Source organism: Lycorma delicatula, chromosome 2 (assembly GCF_047948215.1).
Source record: "Lycorma delicatula isolate Av1 chromosome 2, ASM4794821v1, whole genome shotgun sequence".
Classification (NCBI taxonomy): Eukaryota; Metazoa; Arthropoda; class Insecta; order Hemiptera; family Fulgoridae; genus Lycorma; species Lycorma delicatula.
In genome coordinates, this window is record NC_134456.1 from 163228941 (window position 1) to 163247329 (window position 18389).

The window sequence follows — 18389 nt, forward strand, 5'->3', positions numbered from 1 at the left end:
TTACTATTCAGTTATTACTTCAGAGGATGATATGTATATGTGTTAAGTGAACTGTAGTCTCATACAGTCTCAGGTCAACCATTTCTGAGATGTGTGGTTAATTGAAACTCAACCACCAAAGAACACCGGTATCCAAAATCTAGTATTCAAATCCATAGAAAAGTAACTGCTTTTACTAGGACTTGAATGCTGGAACTCTTGACTTCCAAATCAGCTGATGTGCAAGGACACACTCATCACTAGATCAACTCGGTGAGCAACCTGCACCTGCACTCAGCATTCTTAACTTTGATGGTCTATGGAAACCAATTCATCAAATGTAGTTTTGGTGGGGAAGTTTACTTAGTTTTATGCATCTTCAAATCCATGATGTTACTTTCTGGGATCTGACGTGAAGTGCTTGTGAAATTATGAGGTTGTTAGCAATGAAGTCTATGCCATCTTACCCAGGACTCAATTTTTATTTTGGAATCTTAGACAACACTACTCAAATCTGCGATTATTTTTCATAATCCAGGTAAAGTGGCTTTTTATTGAATGTTCTTAGTTCAATTTTTACTGTCATGAAAAATAAAAAAAAAAGCTTTTGCAAATTTCAATAATAAAAGTAGATTTTAATAGAAATTGGAAAATGTTTCTTATATATCAAAGTGGTCTTTATGTGAAGAAGTTTCAAATCAACTTAGTGATTTTTAAGATGCCCAGTATATTTTTTTTATAATATACAAGCATTTTGGTTGTGAATATTTTACAGAAAGATATGGATTGTTAGATGTAATCATCAGGAATTAGATTATAATATTTAAAAAACTAATTAAATCATCAGTAGCACGCAGTGGAAATAGAAATGAAATAAAAAATGAACTACTTAATATACAGGAATGTAATTAGAATGTACAACTTCAATTATTGCTACACATTACCTTCCTCAAAATGTAGCCTGTTAATAAAAAAGTACTCTCGTAGTTTGGTATTTAATAGCGTACAAGAATTAATTATGTTGTAATTTTTATCTATTCACAATTTATTTACAAATGTTGTTACATTGAAAAAAAAATTATTCTTTTAATAGAACTAATTTTTTAAGTATGACTATGAATTTTTAACACAGTCCTTACATGTTTATAATAATTTCAATAGGCTGGACACTGTAACTATCAAAAACAAGAATCTGTTCAAAGATGTTTACTTAATCCATATGCTGACTATACCAATGATAATCTAAAAAAGTCTATACCAACAAAACTTTATCGTCTTCCACCACTTAGAGGAAATCAATATGCTGGATTCCACACACAGGTTGAGTGTATTTATATATAGAATTGATATTGAAAATTTATTGTAAGTTTTCTATTTGTAAACATTTTATTTTCTACTCCTAATGATTATGTTCCAATCTATTCAACTTTGTGAACAATAAAACAACCCTACAGCCAAATTAGATGAAAATGATTTGTGAGATGTAAATTAGACGTAGCTTTGTACAGACTCATGCCAATCATTCCTAAGATGTGTACTTAATTGAATCCCAACCATCAAAGTACACCACCAGTATCAACTGTTTAATATTAAATCAGTATATTAGTAAAAAAGTAAATAAATAAAAAGTATTGATTAAGATATTTATGATAATTAGTATGGTTTAAATTTTAGAAATCCCCAAATGGACTTAATTATATAATTTAATTATTCAAATTAATATGACCATCTCCAAAATCACTCTGCACTATTGATCAGTTAACTGGGGATAGTTAATAGCTGCAGCCCTTTAATAAAGAACACATGTACATGCTTAGGAATATCCCTTTTTACTTCTTTGTACAAAGTAAAGGAACTATTGCAATCGTGAAAAATTTCGGTTTTCAGATTTCAATGGAAATATCCATTTTGACCATCCCTGAATCCATTTTGGCTAGTTTCGGCGTAACATCTGTACATACCTCACGTAACGCAAAAACGATTAGCTGTAAGACACTGAAATTTCGGATTTAGGACTGTTGTAACATCTAGTTGTGCACCTCCACTTTTGATTGGAATCGACTGACTAAACCAAAAGTATCCAGAAAACTCCAAAATCTAAAAAAAATTTGGATTTTAAACTTTTTCTGAACTGCAGTAATAAGTCCTCATTGAGAGATTTTCAACAATGTATCATAAATGGCACTTATTTTCATTGGTTCCAGAGTTATAGCCAAATAAAATTTTAATTAATGAAATATTTGGATCTTACATGGAAAGTCACATTGGTTCAAACAGACTTAATTCTTTTTTTTATTTAATTTAAATATATTGATTAAAAAATAATTATTAACCCTTGATTGTAAAAAAAAAAGTTTTACAATAAATAATAATTCAATAATAAAAATTAAAAAAAAGAAAATATGAAAAATTCAGAAGTTATTAGCGAAATAAAATTTTATGTACTTTTAAAAATGTGAATATGCAACGTAATAAGCATTATTATTACATATTTGTAAATGTAATAGATTTGGTGAAGCATCTGATTATTTAATATTAATTGATAATTATAATTTAGAATCGTATTATTTTTGGATTTTCTAGTTTAATTTTACCTACATTAAAGTTAACTACAGAGTGACTGAAAAATAGACCCTCACAAGAACAACACACTGAGGCATACATGTCCCATCTTTAATAAATTGCAAAAAATTCTTATCTTTTGGTTCATCACTCTGATATTTTTTTTTCCTGTTTAGCCTCCGGTAACTACCATTTAGATAATACTTCAGAGGATGAATGAGGATGATATGTATGAGTGTAAATGAAGTGTAGTCTTGTACATTCTCAGTTCGACCATTTCTGAGATGTGTGGATAATTGAAACCCAACCACCAAAGAACACCAGTGTCCACGATCTAGTATTCAAATCTGTGTAAAAAAACTGGCTTTACTAGACTTGAACACTGGAACTCTCGTCTTCCAAATCAGCTGATTTGGGAAGACGCGTTCACCAATAGACCAACCCAGTGGGTTACTCCTCTGATATTGTTAGACAATATTCCCCTAAGTTGAGTTGATCATTTTGTTTATTTGTTTTTTGTTGCCAATCATTTAATCACTCTTTGGTTTGATATAATTTTTCTGATCTTAATTTGTGTACATGTTCTAGTTTTCAAATTTCCTCTCTCTTTATATTCATCACCCCCTCTTAATCTTTTTATTCTTTCTTTGGTCTTAATGTTTTCTTCCTCTTTATATTTACCATCTTTTCTTAATCATTTTATTCTTTCTTTTCTTTTAACATTTTCTTCCTCTTTATATTTATCATCTTTTCTTAATCATTTTATTCTTTCTTTTCTTTTAACATTTTCTTCCTCTTTATATTTACCATCTTTTCTTAATCATTTTATTCTTTCTTTTCTTTTAACATTTTCTTCCTCTTTATATTTATCATCTTCTCTTATTTTTTTTTTTGTCTTCAGTCATTTGACTGGTTTGATGCAGCTCTCCAAGATTCCCTATCTAGTGCTAGTCGGTTCATTTCAGTATACCCTCTACATCCTACATCCCCAACAATTTGTTTTACATACTCCAAACGTGGCCTGCCTACACAATTTTTCCCTTCTACCTGTCCTTCCAATATTAAAGCGACTATTCCAGGATGCCTTAGTATGTGGCCTATAAGTCTGTCTCTTCTTTTAACTATATTCTTCCAAATGCTTCTTTCTTCATCTATTTGCCGCAATACCTCTTCATTTGTCACTTTATCCACCCATCTGATTTTTAACATTCTCCTATAGCACCACATTTCAAAAGCTTCTAATCTTTTCTTCTCAGATACTCCGATTGTCCAAGTTTCACTTCCATATAAAGCGACACTCCAAACATACACTTTCAAAAAACTTTTCCTGACATTTAAATTAATTTTTGATGTAAACAAATTATATTTCTTACTGAAGGCTCGTTTAGCTTGTGCTATTCGGCATTTTATATCGCTCCTGCTTCGTCCATCTTTAGTAATTTTACTTCCCAAATAACAAAATTCTTCTACCTCCATAATCTTTTCTCCTCCTATTTTCACATTCAGTGGTCCATCTTTGTTATTTCTACTACATTTCATTACTTTTGTTTTGTTCTTGTTTATTTTCATGCGATAGTTCTTGCGTAGGACTTCATCTATGCCGTTCATTGTTTCTTCTAAATCCTTTTTACTCTCGGCTAGAATTACTATATCATCAGCAAATCGTAGCATCTTTATCTTTTCACCTTGTACTGTTACTCCGAATCTAAATTGTTCTTTAACATCATTAACTGCTAGTTCCATGTAAAGATTAAAAAGTAACGGAGATAGGGAACATCCTTGTCGGACTCCCTTTCTTATTAGGGCTTCTTTCTTATGTTCTTCAATTGTTATTGTTGCTGTTTGGTTCCTGTACATGTTAGCAATTGTTCTTCTATCTCTGTATTTGAACCCTAATTTTTTTAAAATGCTGAACATTTTATTCCAATCTACGTTATCGAAAGCCTTTTCTAGGTCTATAAACGCCAAGTATGTTGGTTTGTTTTTCTTTAATCTTCCTTCTACTATTAATCTGAGGCCTAAAATTGCTTCCCTTGTCCCTATACTTTTCCTGAAACATCTTCTCTTAATGTTTTTATTATTTCTTTGTTTGCAACATTTTCTTTCACTTTATTCTTTCTTTGGTTTTAACATTTTCTTCCTCTTTATATTCATAATCTCTTAATCTTTTTATTCATTCTTGGTATATGCAATTTAATAGGTGTACAAGGAAGTCATGTGGTGTCCACATCAGATATTTTTATTTGCAGATCAAACTACATACCAACACCCAATTATAGATGAAGTTCTTTTTTGTAACAATGAGAAATGAATGTTGTGTGCAATAAATACAAAGAACGATTGATGTTAGAACCTGGAATTGAACATAAGAGGTTAGGTTGGTACTTTCAAAACAATGGTAGTGTGTTTCCTAAAATATGATGTTAGAATGAGGAGTCACATTGCCAGGGATTGCATTAAAGACAATTCGTTTTATGGCATCTTACATGTCACATTACACTTTTCAATGAGTTTGAAACTTAATATCTTGCATCATGACATAAAAAAGCGAGAAATCTTTTATAACACATTCACTATTGTTAAACTATTCGATTTCATTTCATTGAAATTTGTCTTCAAAAATCAAAAGTACTCATTTACATACTTCTTTTTTTTTCTAAAAAATGTGGCTAATAACCAAACTTTTCTCATTGTCCTAGTTCGTTTTAGATCTTATTTTTCGATTAACTGGTTTCCCGTTTGTGGTCATTTTTTAGTAACAGCAATTTCAGTTAGTGTATATTTTTTAATTTATAATATTAAATAAATTAATATTTTATTAGTAGTAGGTCACGTCACGAATGAGTAGGCATAAACAACTGAGTGAGTAAACAAACGAACAGCCTCAGCACTTTCCCGGCTGGATCAAGGAAAACTGTTGTAAAAAGACTTTCATACAGCGAGCATCACATAATACAAAATCAATTAAATAATAAAAAGCAGAAGAGAGTGGAGTATTTATTAATAATTTAAAATACAGAGTATTTCTAAATCAGTTAGACAAAAATTACCTTTGATAATGAAAAAACTAAATAACTTATAGAAATGTTTGATACAACACTGAATATCTTCAAGTTTTATTTACAGATATTAAGTATGGCTACCTTTTGTAACACAGATTTTCCATCTGTAATCGGTTTCCTGCTAAATCCTATGAAGCATGTCTTGATCTGTAGTGGCAACTGTTTGTGTTACCTGGCGCCACAGCTCGTTGACATTTCCTGTAAGCGAAGGAACAAATACTTTGTCTTTAACGTAATCTCATACAAAGAAGCCCATTGGAGCTGGATCAGGCGATCGTGGTAGCCAGGAAATCGTTCCACCACGTCCAATCCAAGTCAGCACTGTGCTATTGAGATACGCGACAACTGCATGTTGATAATGTCGTGGAGGGCCATCTTGTGGGGAAATGAATTCTATACCCATATCCTGTTGTAATTGTGGCATTAGATATTGTTCTAACATGTCCAGGACAATATGCCAGATACAGTTGACTCGGCAAAAAAGAAGGGACCGTAAATTTTATGACAACTTAAAGCACAAAAAATATTTACCTTAGGTAAGTCCCGTAAATGTTCAATTGTGTGATGTGAATTCCCCTCACCCCATATCCGAACTTTATGTTAATTCTCTTTACCACTGGTATGGAAGGTTGCTTCGTCACTGAACATAATTTTATTAAGATCTTCAGTCTCAATTTTGTTTAACGTGTCTACACAAAACTCAGTTCGTTTTTTTATCACCTTCAATCAAAGCTTGGTATCACTTATAATCTGTAGGGTTTAATGATAGTCGATTGCGCAATACTGTAACCCTATGACTATTCAATTCTAACTGGCACGTCCCGTTGATCTCGACTACGAATGAATGAATGTCTGCCGCACTTGTTCGATTGCCGCTTCAGAAACTGAAGGGCTACTCTGACGCGGCGTCCTGCGTGATACACAACCTGTTTCAATGAATGGATTGTGCCATGCAATAACAGACTGCGTTTTGAAGTTGTTGCTTGCGATATTTAGTCTTACATTTCTCCTAATGATAGTAGCCGATTGGATTCATGAAATTATAAACAACTATGAGTACGGTCTGTACCGATTTACGACTCCGGGAACTAACAGTGTAAGGCGGGAATGAAACTTGAAGACATACTGAATTCAATGATGTATCAAACAATTCTGTAAGTTATTTACCTTTTTCATTATTAAAGGCCAATTTTGTACAATTTAGTTAATAAATGCCTGAAATAGTAGTATAGTTACTATAAATATAAAATTAATTAATTTTCAGAAGACGTTAATGAGAATTATTTGAGAACATCTTTATGTACACATTAAAGGGAGGTACAAGCTGTTTATTAAATTTACAGTTTCTTTAATTTTCTTAATCAGTATTATTTAAAAAAACAGTGTTGTTTTTGTTAAAGAAGAATTTTTAATTAATTGGTGGGAATATCATTTAAATAATGGATAATTATTAAAAACTGCAATGAAGACAAAATCTCTCACAACATAGGGACTTTGTTTTTAATCAAAGTATTATGAGAGAGGAAATAGTTCATTTGTCTGATTTTCTATTTGATAGAGATGGTAATTATTTTTTTCTAAATAATAAGTGATTATTATTTTAATAAGGATTGCAATTCATAAATATAAATTCATGGATAACTGTACTAAATAATTTTTGCTAAATATCGGTTATGTGATTCATATTTATTGGTTTCAAACAATGATATAACAGCCTATTTTTGTACCTTGAAAGAGTATCATTTTGCTTTGAAGAAAATTATCCCAACAGAATGTACTATCTAGCAAAACACCCAAATATTTTGCAGTATGGGCAACAGAATACTACTGTTATCATTAAGGGGAATTCTATCCATGCTATTAGCAATATTATTTTTATTTGAAGGCAATGCATTGGTTTTATCTTATCCGTTTTTAATCCAATACGGACAAGGATTAAGGTCTATTTGACCTGTAAAATTTTACATAACTTAATCTGAGTTTAAGCACATTTGATTTCTATTCTTTTTATTTATTGATTATTTATTTATTTATTTATTGATTTATTGATCTTTTTGTCATCAATAATATTTAAAATATTTTCTAAAAACTGGGAATTGATTGTATCAGTAGACTTTTTTTTATTAAAACTACGCTGGTGATTTCAGCAGTTAACTTCAGATGTATATTTGTGTATCTGCAAAGATTGTAATGGTCCTTAACTGAGATCTCAAAAAATTGGAAAGGAAATCTTTTTGTCATCAATAATATTTAAAATATTTTCTAAAAACTGGGAATTGATTGTATCAGTAGACTTTTTTTTATTAAAACTACGCTGGTGATTTATCAATACGTCATGCTTTTCAATTTTTTTTTAAATTTTGCTTTTCATAATTCTGACAAATCTAGAAACTTAGGTCGGTAATAAAATTGGCCTAAAATTTTGTAAATTAAGTGGAGAGCTATGGAAGTCTAAATTCACATTTTGTAGATGACTTTTCAATTAACATACAAGTATAATCACACTCATTGGCGACTGCCAAGCATAATTCAATATTTTCAGTGGAAGACTGGATGAAAAATACTAAGAATAGCTTTCAGTTTATAAAACAAATGTGTGCTTTGCTTTGAATGAGTGATAATCCCAAAATTATTAAATCGACTACATCTCTTGTACAAATAAAATAAGTAATTTTATTTTAATGAATCACAGGAGTTAAACACTTAAAAAAGAGATGAAAAAGTTCTGGATATGTTACATCTAACATTTTGAATACATTCACATGCTGTTAGCAATAACATTGAGTACAGATAGCAATGTATACCAAAATTTAACAAAGCCTTGGAGATCTCCTTTGGATGATATGAGTAGTTCAGTGGCTTACTTATACTCAGACAAACTAACATTATGCTGCTGAATCCTGCCCACATCAGCTTTCTCCAATTTGCTACTAGTGCATTCCTACCTAGCCTATTAATTTTAGCTTGGGCTGGTGAGCCTTTAGTTAGGCAAGTATGAGATTAGGTAATAAATACCATATTTCATATAAAGGCTCATAAAGGCAACATCCATTACACAATACTGTTTAAAAAAACTGGCTGTGTTTGTTTCATACGTAGCTGAAAGTATCCATAATTGAAATTGTATCAGAGAAGACAGCTTTTTAAACTTATATTCTGTTTTTATTTTAATCTAAAGAACAATCTGTTATGATAACAATTAGCACTGAATAATTTTTTTTCTAATTTTATTTTAGATGAGAGCTCTAGTTCAGTCTCCACCAAAATCAATGTTTGAAACCTTACTGGAAGAATTTAAGGAAACTACGTATGATTCATACTGGAATAAACGTTTGGGAAGAACCAGAGATTTCTGCCAGGGATTACCAACTATTATAGATCGAGAGAATTATTGTTTTGGAATTAAAACCACTTCAGGTATATTTACTATCAGAATCATGAAATAAATATAACTAGTTAGACAATTTTTTAAATCTGAATAAATAATTTTCTTAAGCATTCTTACTTTATAAAATTTTCTGGGTTTGCTAAGTTTAATACAAACTTCAACAGTGTTAAGTTTATAACTTTATTTTTGTCATGTGCCAAATTTCAAGGTTTGGTTATTTCAATAAGTATGTTGTGTTACAAATTAGGTGGTTTGTGAATAATCTTTGAAGAAAAGGAAGGGTATTTTCAATAAATGAATTCTTGCTAACAGTTCATTAACTGATATAAATGAAACATTGCACATACACACACACACACACACACATACACATCACAAAAGTAGCTGTACCACAATAAAAATCCTGTACTTGTATCAGCAGTGATAGTGTAATGTGTGTGCTCTATTGATTCCTGAACAGTCTCTAGAAAAATAAATTCCTTCAGGGTCTTTAATTAAATATGTTTCTAAAGAGATCATTACTAACACTTTGTTTTATAAATTTAATGCAATAAAAATATTTAACACATTAAATGATATTTGTGGATAACAAATGTCATGTATGTGAGCAGCATGTCAATATAACAGTATGGAGAAATAAAGAATTAGATAATTTAAGAAACAATGGCAGCGTTTGTACTACAATCAAGGCTATATCCAGCTAAAGTGTTTTAAAATTTATTCTTCCTCTATGAGGATAAATAATTAATTAAACTAATCACTGAAATAACGTACCCAAAACAGTAATGTACTTTGCATTATAGAAGAACATGCTTTGAAAATGAAATCATCCTCTGAAGTAATATCTTATGGTGGTTCTGGAGGCTAAAACAGAAAAAAATAAGTTATGGAAGAACAATACTTATTTTTGAATATTTATAGCTTACAAACCACTTGATGGAAAAAATTAAATTTACCATTCTAAAACTTGTTCTTTTCTGAATAACTATTGTGAGGAGCAATTTGTTTGAAGAAAACCCTTAATTATGCATTTCAAGTGCATATTTAAGTGCTTCCTTTATTGACTGTGTGTCTATATTGTAATTTCAATGTTCCTTAACTTCAAAAGAGATTATATAAATTTTTAATGTTTTTAAGAAAAGCTTTTATTTATAGATTTAGTATTTAAAAAAGTTTTTCTGGTAGCTGGACTCAATATGGCATCCATTTTTTTAGCTCGTTTTCAAGTAAAGATAGGAAATTGCTTTCAGCTAACCCATGTGTTAACACTACTTGCATAGTTTCACAATTTTAATCAATAAATTAGACAAGAATTTTGAAGGGAATCTTTTTTCATAATTCTTGGGATGACCAAGTAATTAAATACTATATGCATCAAGAAAGAAAAAAGGCTCTTTTTGAAGAGTTGTATTTTAAGAAATATTTGATAAAAACAAGGATTTTTGTATTCTTATTAGTATTTTCTTTTCTGTGTTATTGTTGTGAGTTATAACTTGAAGAAAACCAATAAGAATTACAGGAAATTATGCGTTAAAAGTTTCCCATTTTCACCTGTTTCTCTTTAGTGCTGTTACAGGTCTTAACTTAAAAGTACTATTAGATCTATAATAGCAAAGTTATTAGTACAAGTCTTAACGAAGTTAAGACCTTTTAGTGTCATACCAATGTTTCCTTAATCCTCCTTTCCCTTAAATACCACAACTTCTGATTCTGCCACTGATATGTTCTAATTGGATACTTATGTTAACCTACTTAAATTATATGTTGGGAGAGGACAAGCTGAAGAGATAATGGATAATGATCTGATCATCTGTGTACAACAAAGTGTTCAAAAAGGATTCATTTACCAGATCAGTACCAAGAATCGCAGTATTTTTTAATTAGCATATTATATTTAAACTACAGAACAATAAAAGCTGATAGCTTGTTGTTTTGACTAAAAGTGGAAATAGCAGTTTTTGCAAAAAGATCACTCTGAATTTCGCAATTGACTGTGTAATTGTATTTAACGTATCTCTATTAATTGTTATAATGGGATATATTCAAAATAAAACTTATTATCATTAAGTACAGAATATTGGTAACAATATAGGTGAATTTAAAAAAAATATTGGGGCAATTTATACAACATTAAGTATCATATGATACATATACATAGACTCTTATTTTAATGAGCTCCAGCTTAATAAAAGTGGATACATTATGGGCCTAAGAATTATTCATGGTAACCATAATTGGCCAATTCTGTGATTACAGATTTTTTCAGTATTGTAGAATTTTGCAATGACCGATTTTTTTCAGGAAAACTCTAATCGATCTAACTGATCGAACGTGCACCTCACCAATACAATAACTGTGGTGCACAAAATAACACACCTGCACATGTGGTGCAGGTGTGTTATTTTCAGGTTCAAAAGATTTGGTGTAAATTTTAAGTTGAATAAAGTTTGCACCACCGCCATTGCTACCACAACAATGGTCATATGTGGCCACAAATGCTTGCACTGTTACGAGGGTTATTTTTTTTTTCAAGGTCGTGATTGAAGGCCATACTAGAGACGCTGCGCAACACATATGCGCAAAGGTTCATCCGTTTTTGCGCGGGTTTTTATTTCGCGACTGATCGGACCTTGGAAAAAAATAACCCTCGTACATTGTTATGCATACATTACGGCCTAATTATTAAGCATTCACATCTCACAGTCATGAGCAACCTTTTTTTCATTATGAGCACCAACATTAATTCTAATTGTTAAAAAAAAAGTTTGAAAAAATATCATTAAACAAAGGAATAATATTCTTTAGTTTTTGTAGTTTTTATGTATGCAACTACTAAACAAATATATCAGATGTTACATATTCTGAAATGACAAAAATATATATTTATACATCTATTTATTCAATAAAAACAGATTCAAAAATATTCCATTATATTACCTTAAATCAACAAAAAATTGAAGAAAATAAATTAGTATCTAAACAGTAATCTTTCATTAACATAATGATTCTTTATTTTATAAAAAATTGGAGAATATTTATGAACATAAATAATAATATAATGAACATAAATGTAATATATTTATGAATATAAATAATTTATTTTGGTTAAAAATGTGAAGTAACCTATGATAATTTCAAATTTGATTTATTTATAGGTTACAATTTTAATTATAATGTCAAAAATGAAAGAGGATTTTAATATAATTAAATAAAAATATATGAATACAGTTTAACATTGTATTTTTCTTTATATCTTAGGTAATAATGTAGGGATGTTAATTAGCCCAAAAAAATCCGATCATCAGATTATATCTGAAAGTGAAATTGGACATGAGCTTTACATTAAATCACATAATGATTACTATCCAACAGAGCAAATTGACAGAAAGTAAGTTTTTTTTACATAATTGTTAAAATCTAATTAACTGAATTTTTAATTTTAAATCAGTAATATTAAATTATTTAAGCGATCATAATACTGCATTTATAAAAAAATACTGTAGTACCCATGCTTTGTTGTTTGAATGTAAGCATTATCACTTTTCAACTGTTCTATGATACTACAAGACTCTGGTTCAAGTGCAGTTAAAGTGTAATCACTTTTAAAAGTGGATTGCTATTGTGCATTCAGTTAATAGGACTGTCTATAGAATAGTGTATTATGTATATATATATATATATATATATATATATATATATATATATATATATATACATACATACATAATACATCATGACAAAGCTATTTATAACAGATTTTGATAGAATTATTGAGGGTCAACCATCAACTATTGAGGCTGAAAATTTTCACAAACATATTTGTGCATTGAACAAATGCACAAATTGTTGTCATGATGAACAACTATAATCTGTTATGTTAGTCTATAAATTCTCAGTGATGATATTAATTTAAAAATATTGGTTGTATTGACAATCTGAAACAAATTTTAAAATATGATTTTTTTTTTTTTAATTACTTAAATATATTTTTAATCATCTTAAAAATGATATGAGAACATTTTCAGATTAGTGAACATATCCAACCCACCTGAAGATCACATAGAAAAACTCAATAATAAAAAATAACCAAACACATAAAAATGGATATCATAGCATTGACACTTTCTACATAAACTAAACAAAACACTAAGTCTGGATTGTAAAACTGTAACACTTGTAGTGCATTTTTAAAAAATATATTTTGATAGTGTTTTATTAGAAATATGAGGTCAGAGAAGTATATAATATGATTTGGTGTATTTGTATCTTGCTGTGAAATCTGAAGTGGAATGCAATTTGTTGATATTCTCTTAGGCTTTCTTTGTGTAGATAAAATTATAAATCCATTATATACCTGTTTTAATGTCATTAATGTATTAACCTTTGTCAACTGACAACTGCAGCCCAGTACTTAATGCATTAAAGCATCTGGCACAAGTTGATGTCTAAGAACAAAATTAAGTGCTATTATTAATGACAAAATTGTGATTAAATATATATCAACCAAGTCTCACAAAAATGCTGTCATTTTCAGGCTTCGAAAACAGCAAATAAAATGCACACTGACAAACAAATTAGCACAAATTTAACTGCAGTGATTATATTAACTATTACATCAAACAGATTGATACAGCATTTTCACTCACAAATAGAAAAAACACTTAACGCATATACAAAGCAACAGAAATTGCAAACCATGTCATAGAAACATGATACAATCAATATAAAGACATTAACCAAACATGCAATTTTTACACATAGCAAGAATATTTTTAAAAACCAAGAATACAATGCACTTGAACAATTTGAATAAAAACTTGCACCAAATTTTATGAGAAAAACAAATAAAATTCATGTTATTCAATTATGTACCTAAGGGATTTCTGTTTAAGGGAGTCATTACAGCATCATTAACAACAGTATTAATAATTTTTTTTGAGAAGTACTACTAATCAGCTCCTAAAACATCCTCTGAAAGAATAATTTCCATGAAACTCAAAACTTAGTTATTTATTATTTTCAGTGATTTAGTGTTATGAAAACACTTTGTCATGGTGTTCAATGAAGCAATGATTCTTGTCACACCAATTTAAAGTATTACTAATACATACACACATATATTTATTTTTAAGTAGTAGAGATGCTGGCTTATACTTAACTTCATATGACTATTTTGCAAAGTATATATATACATGATGTCCCATATAAAACGCAACCCATCAATCACTCATCCATGAAATTTCAAAAGTCAAGCTTACTCCCTTACTCGTTACTGAAATGGACTCGTCCAACATCTGAACATCACGGCGACGCAGTAGAACACTACCGATAGTAACAACAATGCAATCATAACGTTTAGTGTATTGCTAGAGACAAGATGGTGTTTTCGCTAGATGAACGTGTTTTCATTGTTGAGTCGTACTTAGTACGAAATCAGCGGTTGCAGTACAAGATTTGTTTCGCCATAAGTACCCAGATAAACCAGCTCCAAACAAAATATCAGTATAAAGGTTAGTTGCAAAATTTAGAGAGACCGGTTCTGTTAATAACAAGGAACACAAAAGATCTGCGTCAGTGTTGAATACAGATACAGTCACTGAAATCAAAGACCGATTATTCGTCTCGCCAAATAAATCGATCAGACGTTTGTCTGCTGAAATTAATTTGTCTAAATCAACTGTTCATCGGGCGACCAAACAATTACAATTACGACCTTATCGCATTCAAACGGTTCATCAACTTTTTGAGCCCGACAAAGAAAAACGGCTACAATATTGTCAATGGTTCCGTCGATTTCTGCGTGAGGGAATTAATGTTATGGATTCGTTATTTTTCACAGATGAAGCACGGTTTCATTTGGATGGCTACGTAAACAGCCAAAACGTTCGAATTTGGAGTGCTGAAAATCCCCACGTTTATCACGAAAAACAATTACCCCGCAGAAGTTGGGCGTGTGGTGCACGATATCGCGGAAGAAAATAATAGGTCCTATTTTTTCGAGTACACCATTAATGCAGAACGATACCAGGATATATTATGTCAGTTCACTGCACTCTTGTAAGAGGAAGACAGACACTGCTGGCTACAACATGACGGTGCGACATCGCACTGCGCAGGTTCAACTTCTGATTTCGTTGAGGAATTCTTTGGTAATCGTGTTATCGGTCGAGGCCTGTGGCCATCAAGATCTCCATATTTGACTGCGCCGGATTTTTTTCTACGGGGTTACCTCAAAGAATAAGCCTACAGCAACAAACCACGAACACTTGAACAATTGAAAGTCAATATTGAACAAGCTGTATTAAATATCCAGCCACAAACTTTGAAAAAAGTTGCTAGAAACGCTGTAAAAAGAATTGAAGTTTGCATTCAAGAAGATGGCAGCCACTTCCAACATTTACTCTAAATGTAAGGTAATGGACGGAAATAATAAAAATTACATTTACACATGCCTTTTTATTATTTTAATACCTACCAATATAAGGTTGGGTTGCATTTTATATGGGACATCCTGTATATGTATATATATATATATATATATATATATAAAACAGAGCAATATATTCTTTTTGTCTTTTTTTATACTAAAATTGTTGAGAAACGAAATTATAACTAGTGAACTTAACCCAAGTTTACTTCAAACTTACTGCAGATTAAAATATAAATAAATACTTGGTAAGATGATATAATGTAAAACATTCAGCAAAAGTTATAATTTTTTACAGGTATACTTCTCCACCAGTAAATAAGAATCTTGTCTGGGGAATAAGGGTTCCACATGATAAGAGAGGTATAATGGTTAAAAACATTATGAGCACAGCTAAACAAGTAGAAATTGGAGAAATAGAGAAAAGGTTTAAAGAAAAACATACTTCAGTTCTTGGAAAACCTTTTACTCCGTAAGAATAATTATTTTAATATAAAAAAGAGACCATTCAATATTATAAATTATATTTCATAAAATTAATTTATCTTTAATTATTTTACTATTAACTTTTTAGTAATACTATACATATAATTCCATGAATCATTTGCTAAAAGTAGAGAAACAATGAGGCAAAATGTTTTGTGTTACGTTAATATGAACTAATAAACATTTATGTTGCACTATAAGCCCATGTGAATAATGACAATCCTAGCCAGACAAGTAAGAAAAAGACTATATCAACTGTTGCAAACGTGGTCAGTATCAGTTAATAGAGGTAAGTGAATTGCATTTATGCCAGCAACTTGCAAAGAAGCAGTGGACGTTTTTGCACTGTTTATCAGTAAAAAAATTAATTGTCAGAAAATTTAATCAAAGTGAGTGGTGGGTGACTACAAAATAAATAAGATTATGAGAAAATCTGCACATAGTTTGGAAAATGAGGTCTGAAAAATTATTTAAAGAATATAAAGACATCACATAACATGAAATTATTAACAAAAAACGCAGTAACCATCCAGTATAAAGGAAATACAAGAAAATTATGAAAAGCCATTATCAAGGAAATAATCAGCTAATGTTTATGGTAAACTATTAGAAATCTTTTCCTATCATTACAAATCCTATGAAGATTGAATTGAATATCAAAGACTGGCTGGTTTTGTAATTATGTCAAAAAATAATGAATATAAATTAATGCATCTGGTTCCAAATATTTTTCATCTATTTAGTGCATCAGTGATTTATAAAATTATTTTGTGTTAACAAATTCATTAGTAATATAAATCTCTCACAATAATTTCATTTAAATGTTTCTTATTTTTTAATTACTTGATTTTAGTGATCAGGTATACTGAAAGTTATTTTTTAAATCTGTTTTGAATTTGCTAATAATTAATGTTAGTCAGCATTAATTTACATCTCACAATTGATAAGCAGTTAAGTTAAGGAAAATGTCCTTTTAGGTTTATATGAAATCAAAACCAGCAAAATATGGAATTAAACTTTATTTAGGCAAGATGAAATCTTTCTGAGAAAAATCAAGCAAGCCAAGAAGTTACACCATTTGGCAGTGGATATATAATAACTACTCTAATTTTTATGCTATTTCCATTAGCTAAACATTTACAAATGAGTACTACCCTCTGTGGCACTCTAATGAAGAACAAAAGAAGATTTTTAGCATATTTCAGCCTAGAAGAGTTAAATCAATAAGTTCTTCAAAATTTACTTTTCACAAATTAGTTTCCCAATCTCATCCATATCAAAATAAAAATCAAACTCATTTTATTATCCTCTGAACACAATGATAAAAAAATTGATCACTTCCTCTAAGCGGTATATAATATTAAATTATAATAGTAATTATACTAGTAAACCTCATATCATATTAAAGTTAATAAAAATCCATATCTTAGTTCAAATACAAAAGATGGCATAAAACAACTTTACAGGTTGATAGGTTGTAAACAGACCTGTCAGAAAGAAAAATCAAATAGACTGATGTAAAAAAATTCCTCACACAAAAAGATGATAGAACCTTACACAATAGTTAGATAGGTAGCTGCTGCAGGCCGCTGTAATGACTTCTCCACAAGAACTGAATTGCCTTATTCAACTTATAGGTAAATGGATGCAGGCCCATGAAGGATGAGCTGTAAATTCTTTTTCTTATTTACTTAGAAGATAATGCCAGATCTCAGTTTTTTAAATAGATTTATCAATGGCGTCATGAAATATTAATAAAAATCATTGACAGTTTCATCATTGTTTTCCACTCTGGAGTGTCTTAACAGCAAAAGCAGTAAGATAAGTTGATCATCAAATTTACACTATCACTTCTAATTACCAATAAATCTAACTGGAATCTATAAACATTCTGTTTAATGGTTTCATTTGGACAAATTGGAAATTTTGTGTAAAGTAACCGCTATTAACTACATGCATTAAAAACTAACATGAGATGCTTGTTGTTCATATCATTCATTGAGAATGGCAAGCTGTTTTCAAGACAGACATCTGTCTCACATTCAGTTTTTTCAACCAACAACTAACATAGATTATACTTAAGGGAATTCCTTAGCAACTAAAATTAAAGATTGGAGTTTCCTCTCGTATCAGTTACTTATGATGTAAAGTCCAAATCAGTGTTTATTGATCAATCAATTAAATGTTAAGTAGTTCACTGAAAATAAAAAGTAAGAATTATCACAGTTGCTTGTTAGCATATATATCATATTTATGTGACTAATTTTTATTTTTTGTTATGAAATTATTTTTACCTGTTTAACCGTATTGGTAAAGCAATGGATTATGCAATTTCATTTGAAATTATTACTATACCAAACATAAAATTTAATTTATAAAAAAACAATAAAGCTCAAATCTCTGAATTGTTGGGTATTGTATAATAAATCTTTTATTAGACAGGCATTATTGTTTTATAAAGAAGGAATGAATGTTTTTGTTCTCA

General features: G+C 29.9%; 1 protein-coding gene across 1 annotated transcript in view; it reads left to right on the forward strand.

Moving 5' to 3' along the window:
- The window catches only part of LOC142319997 (EF-hand domain-containing family member B-like), a 72304-nt gene that overhangs the window by 36233 nt on the left and 17682 nt on the right, over positions 1-18389 (forward strand). The window contains exons 2-5 of the mRNA XM_075357676.1: positions 1141-1299; positions 8840-9020; positions 12250-12379; positions 15717-15890. Of these exons, the coding sequence (XP_075213791.1) occupies positions 1141-1299; positions 8840-9020; positions 12250-12379; positions 15717-15890 (644 nt within the window). The remainder of the gene's footprint in view (positions 1-1140; positions 1300-8839; positions 9021-12249; positions 12380-15716; positions 15891-18389) is intronic.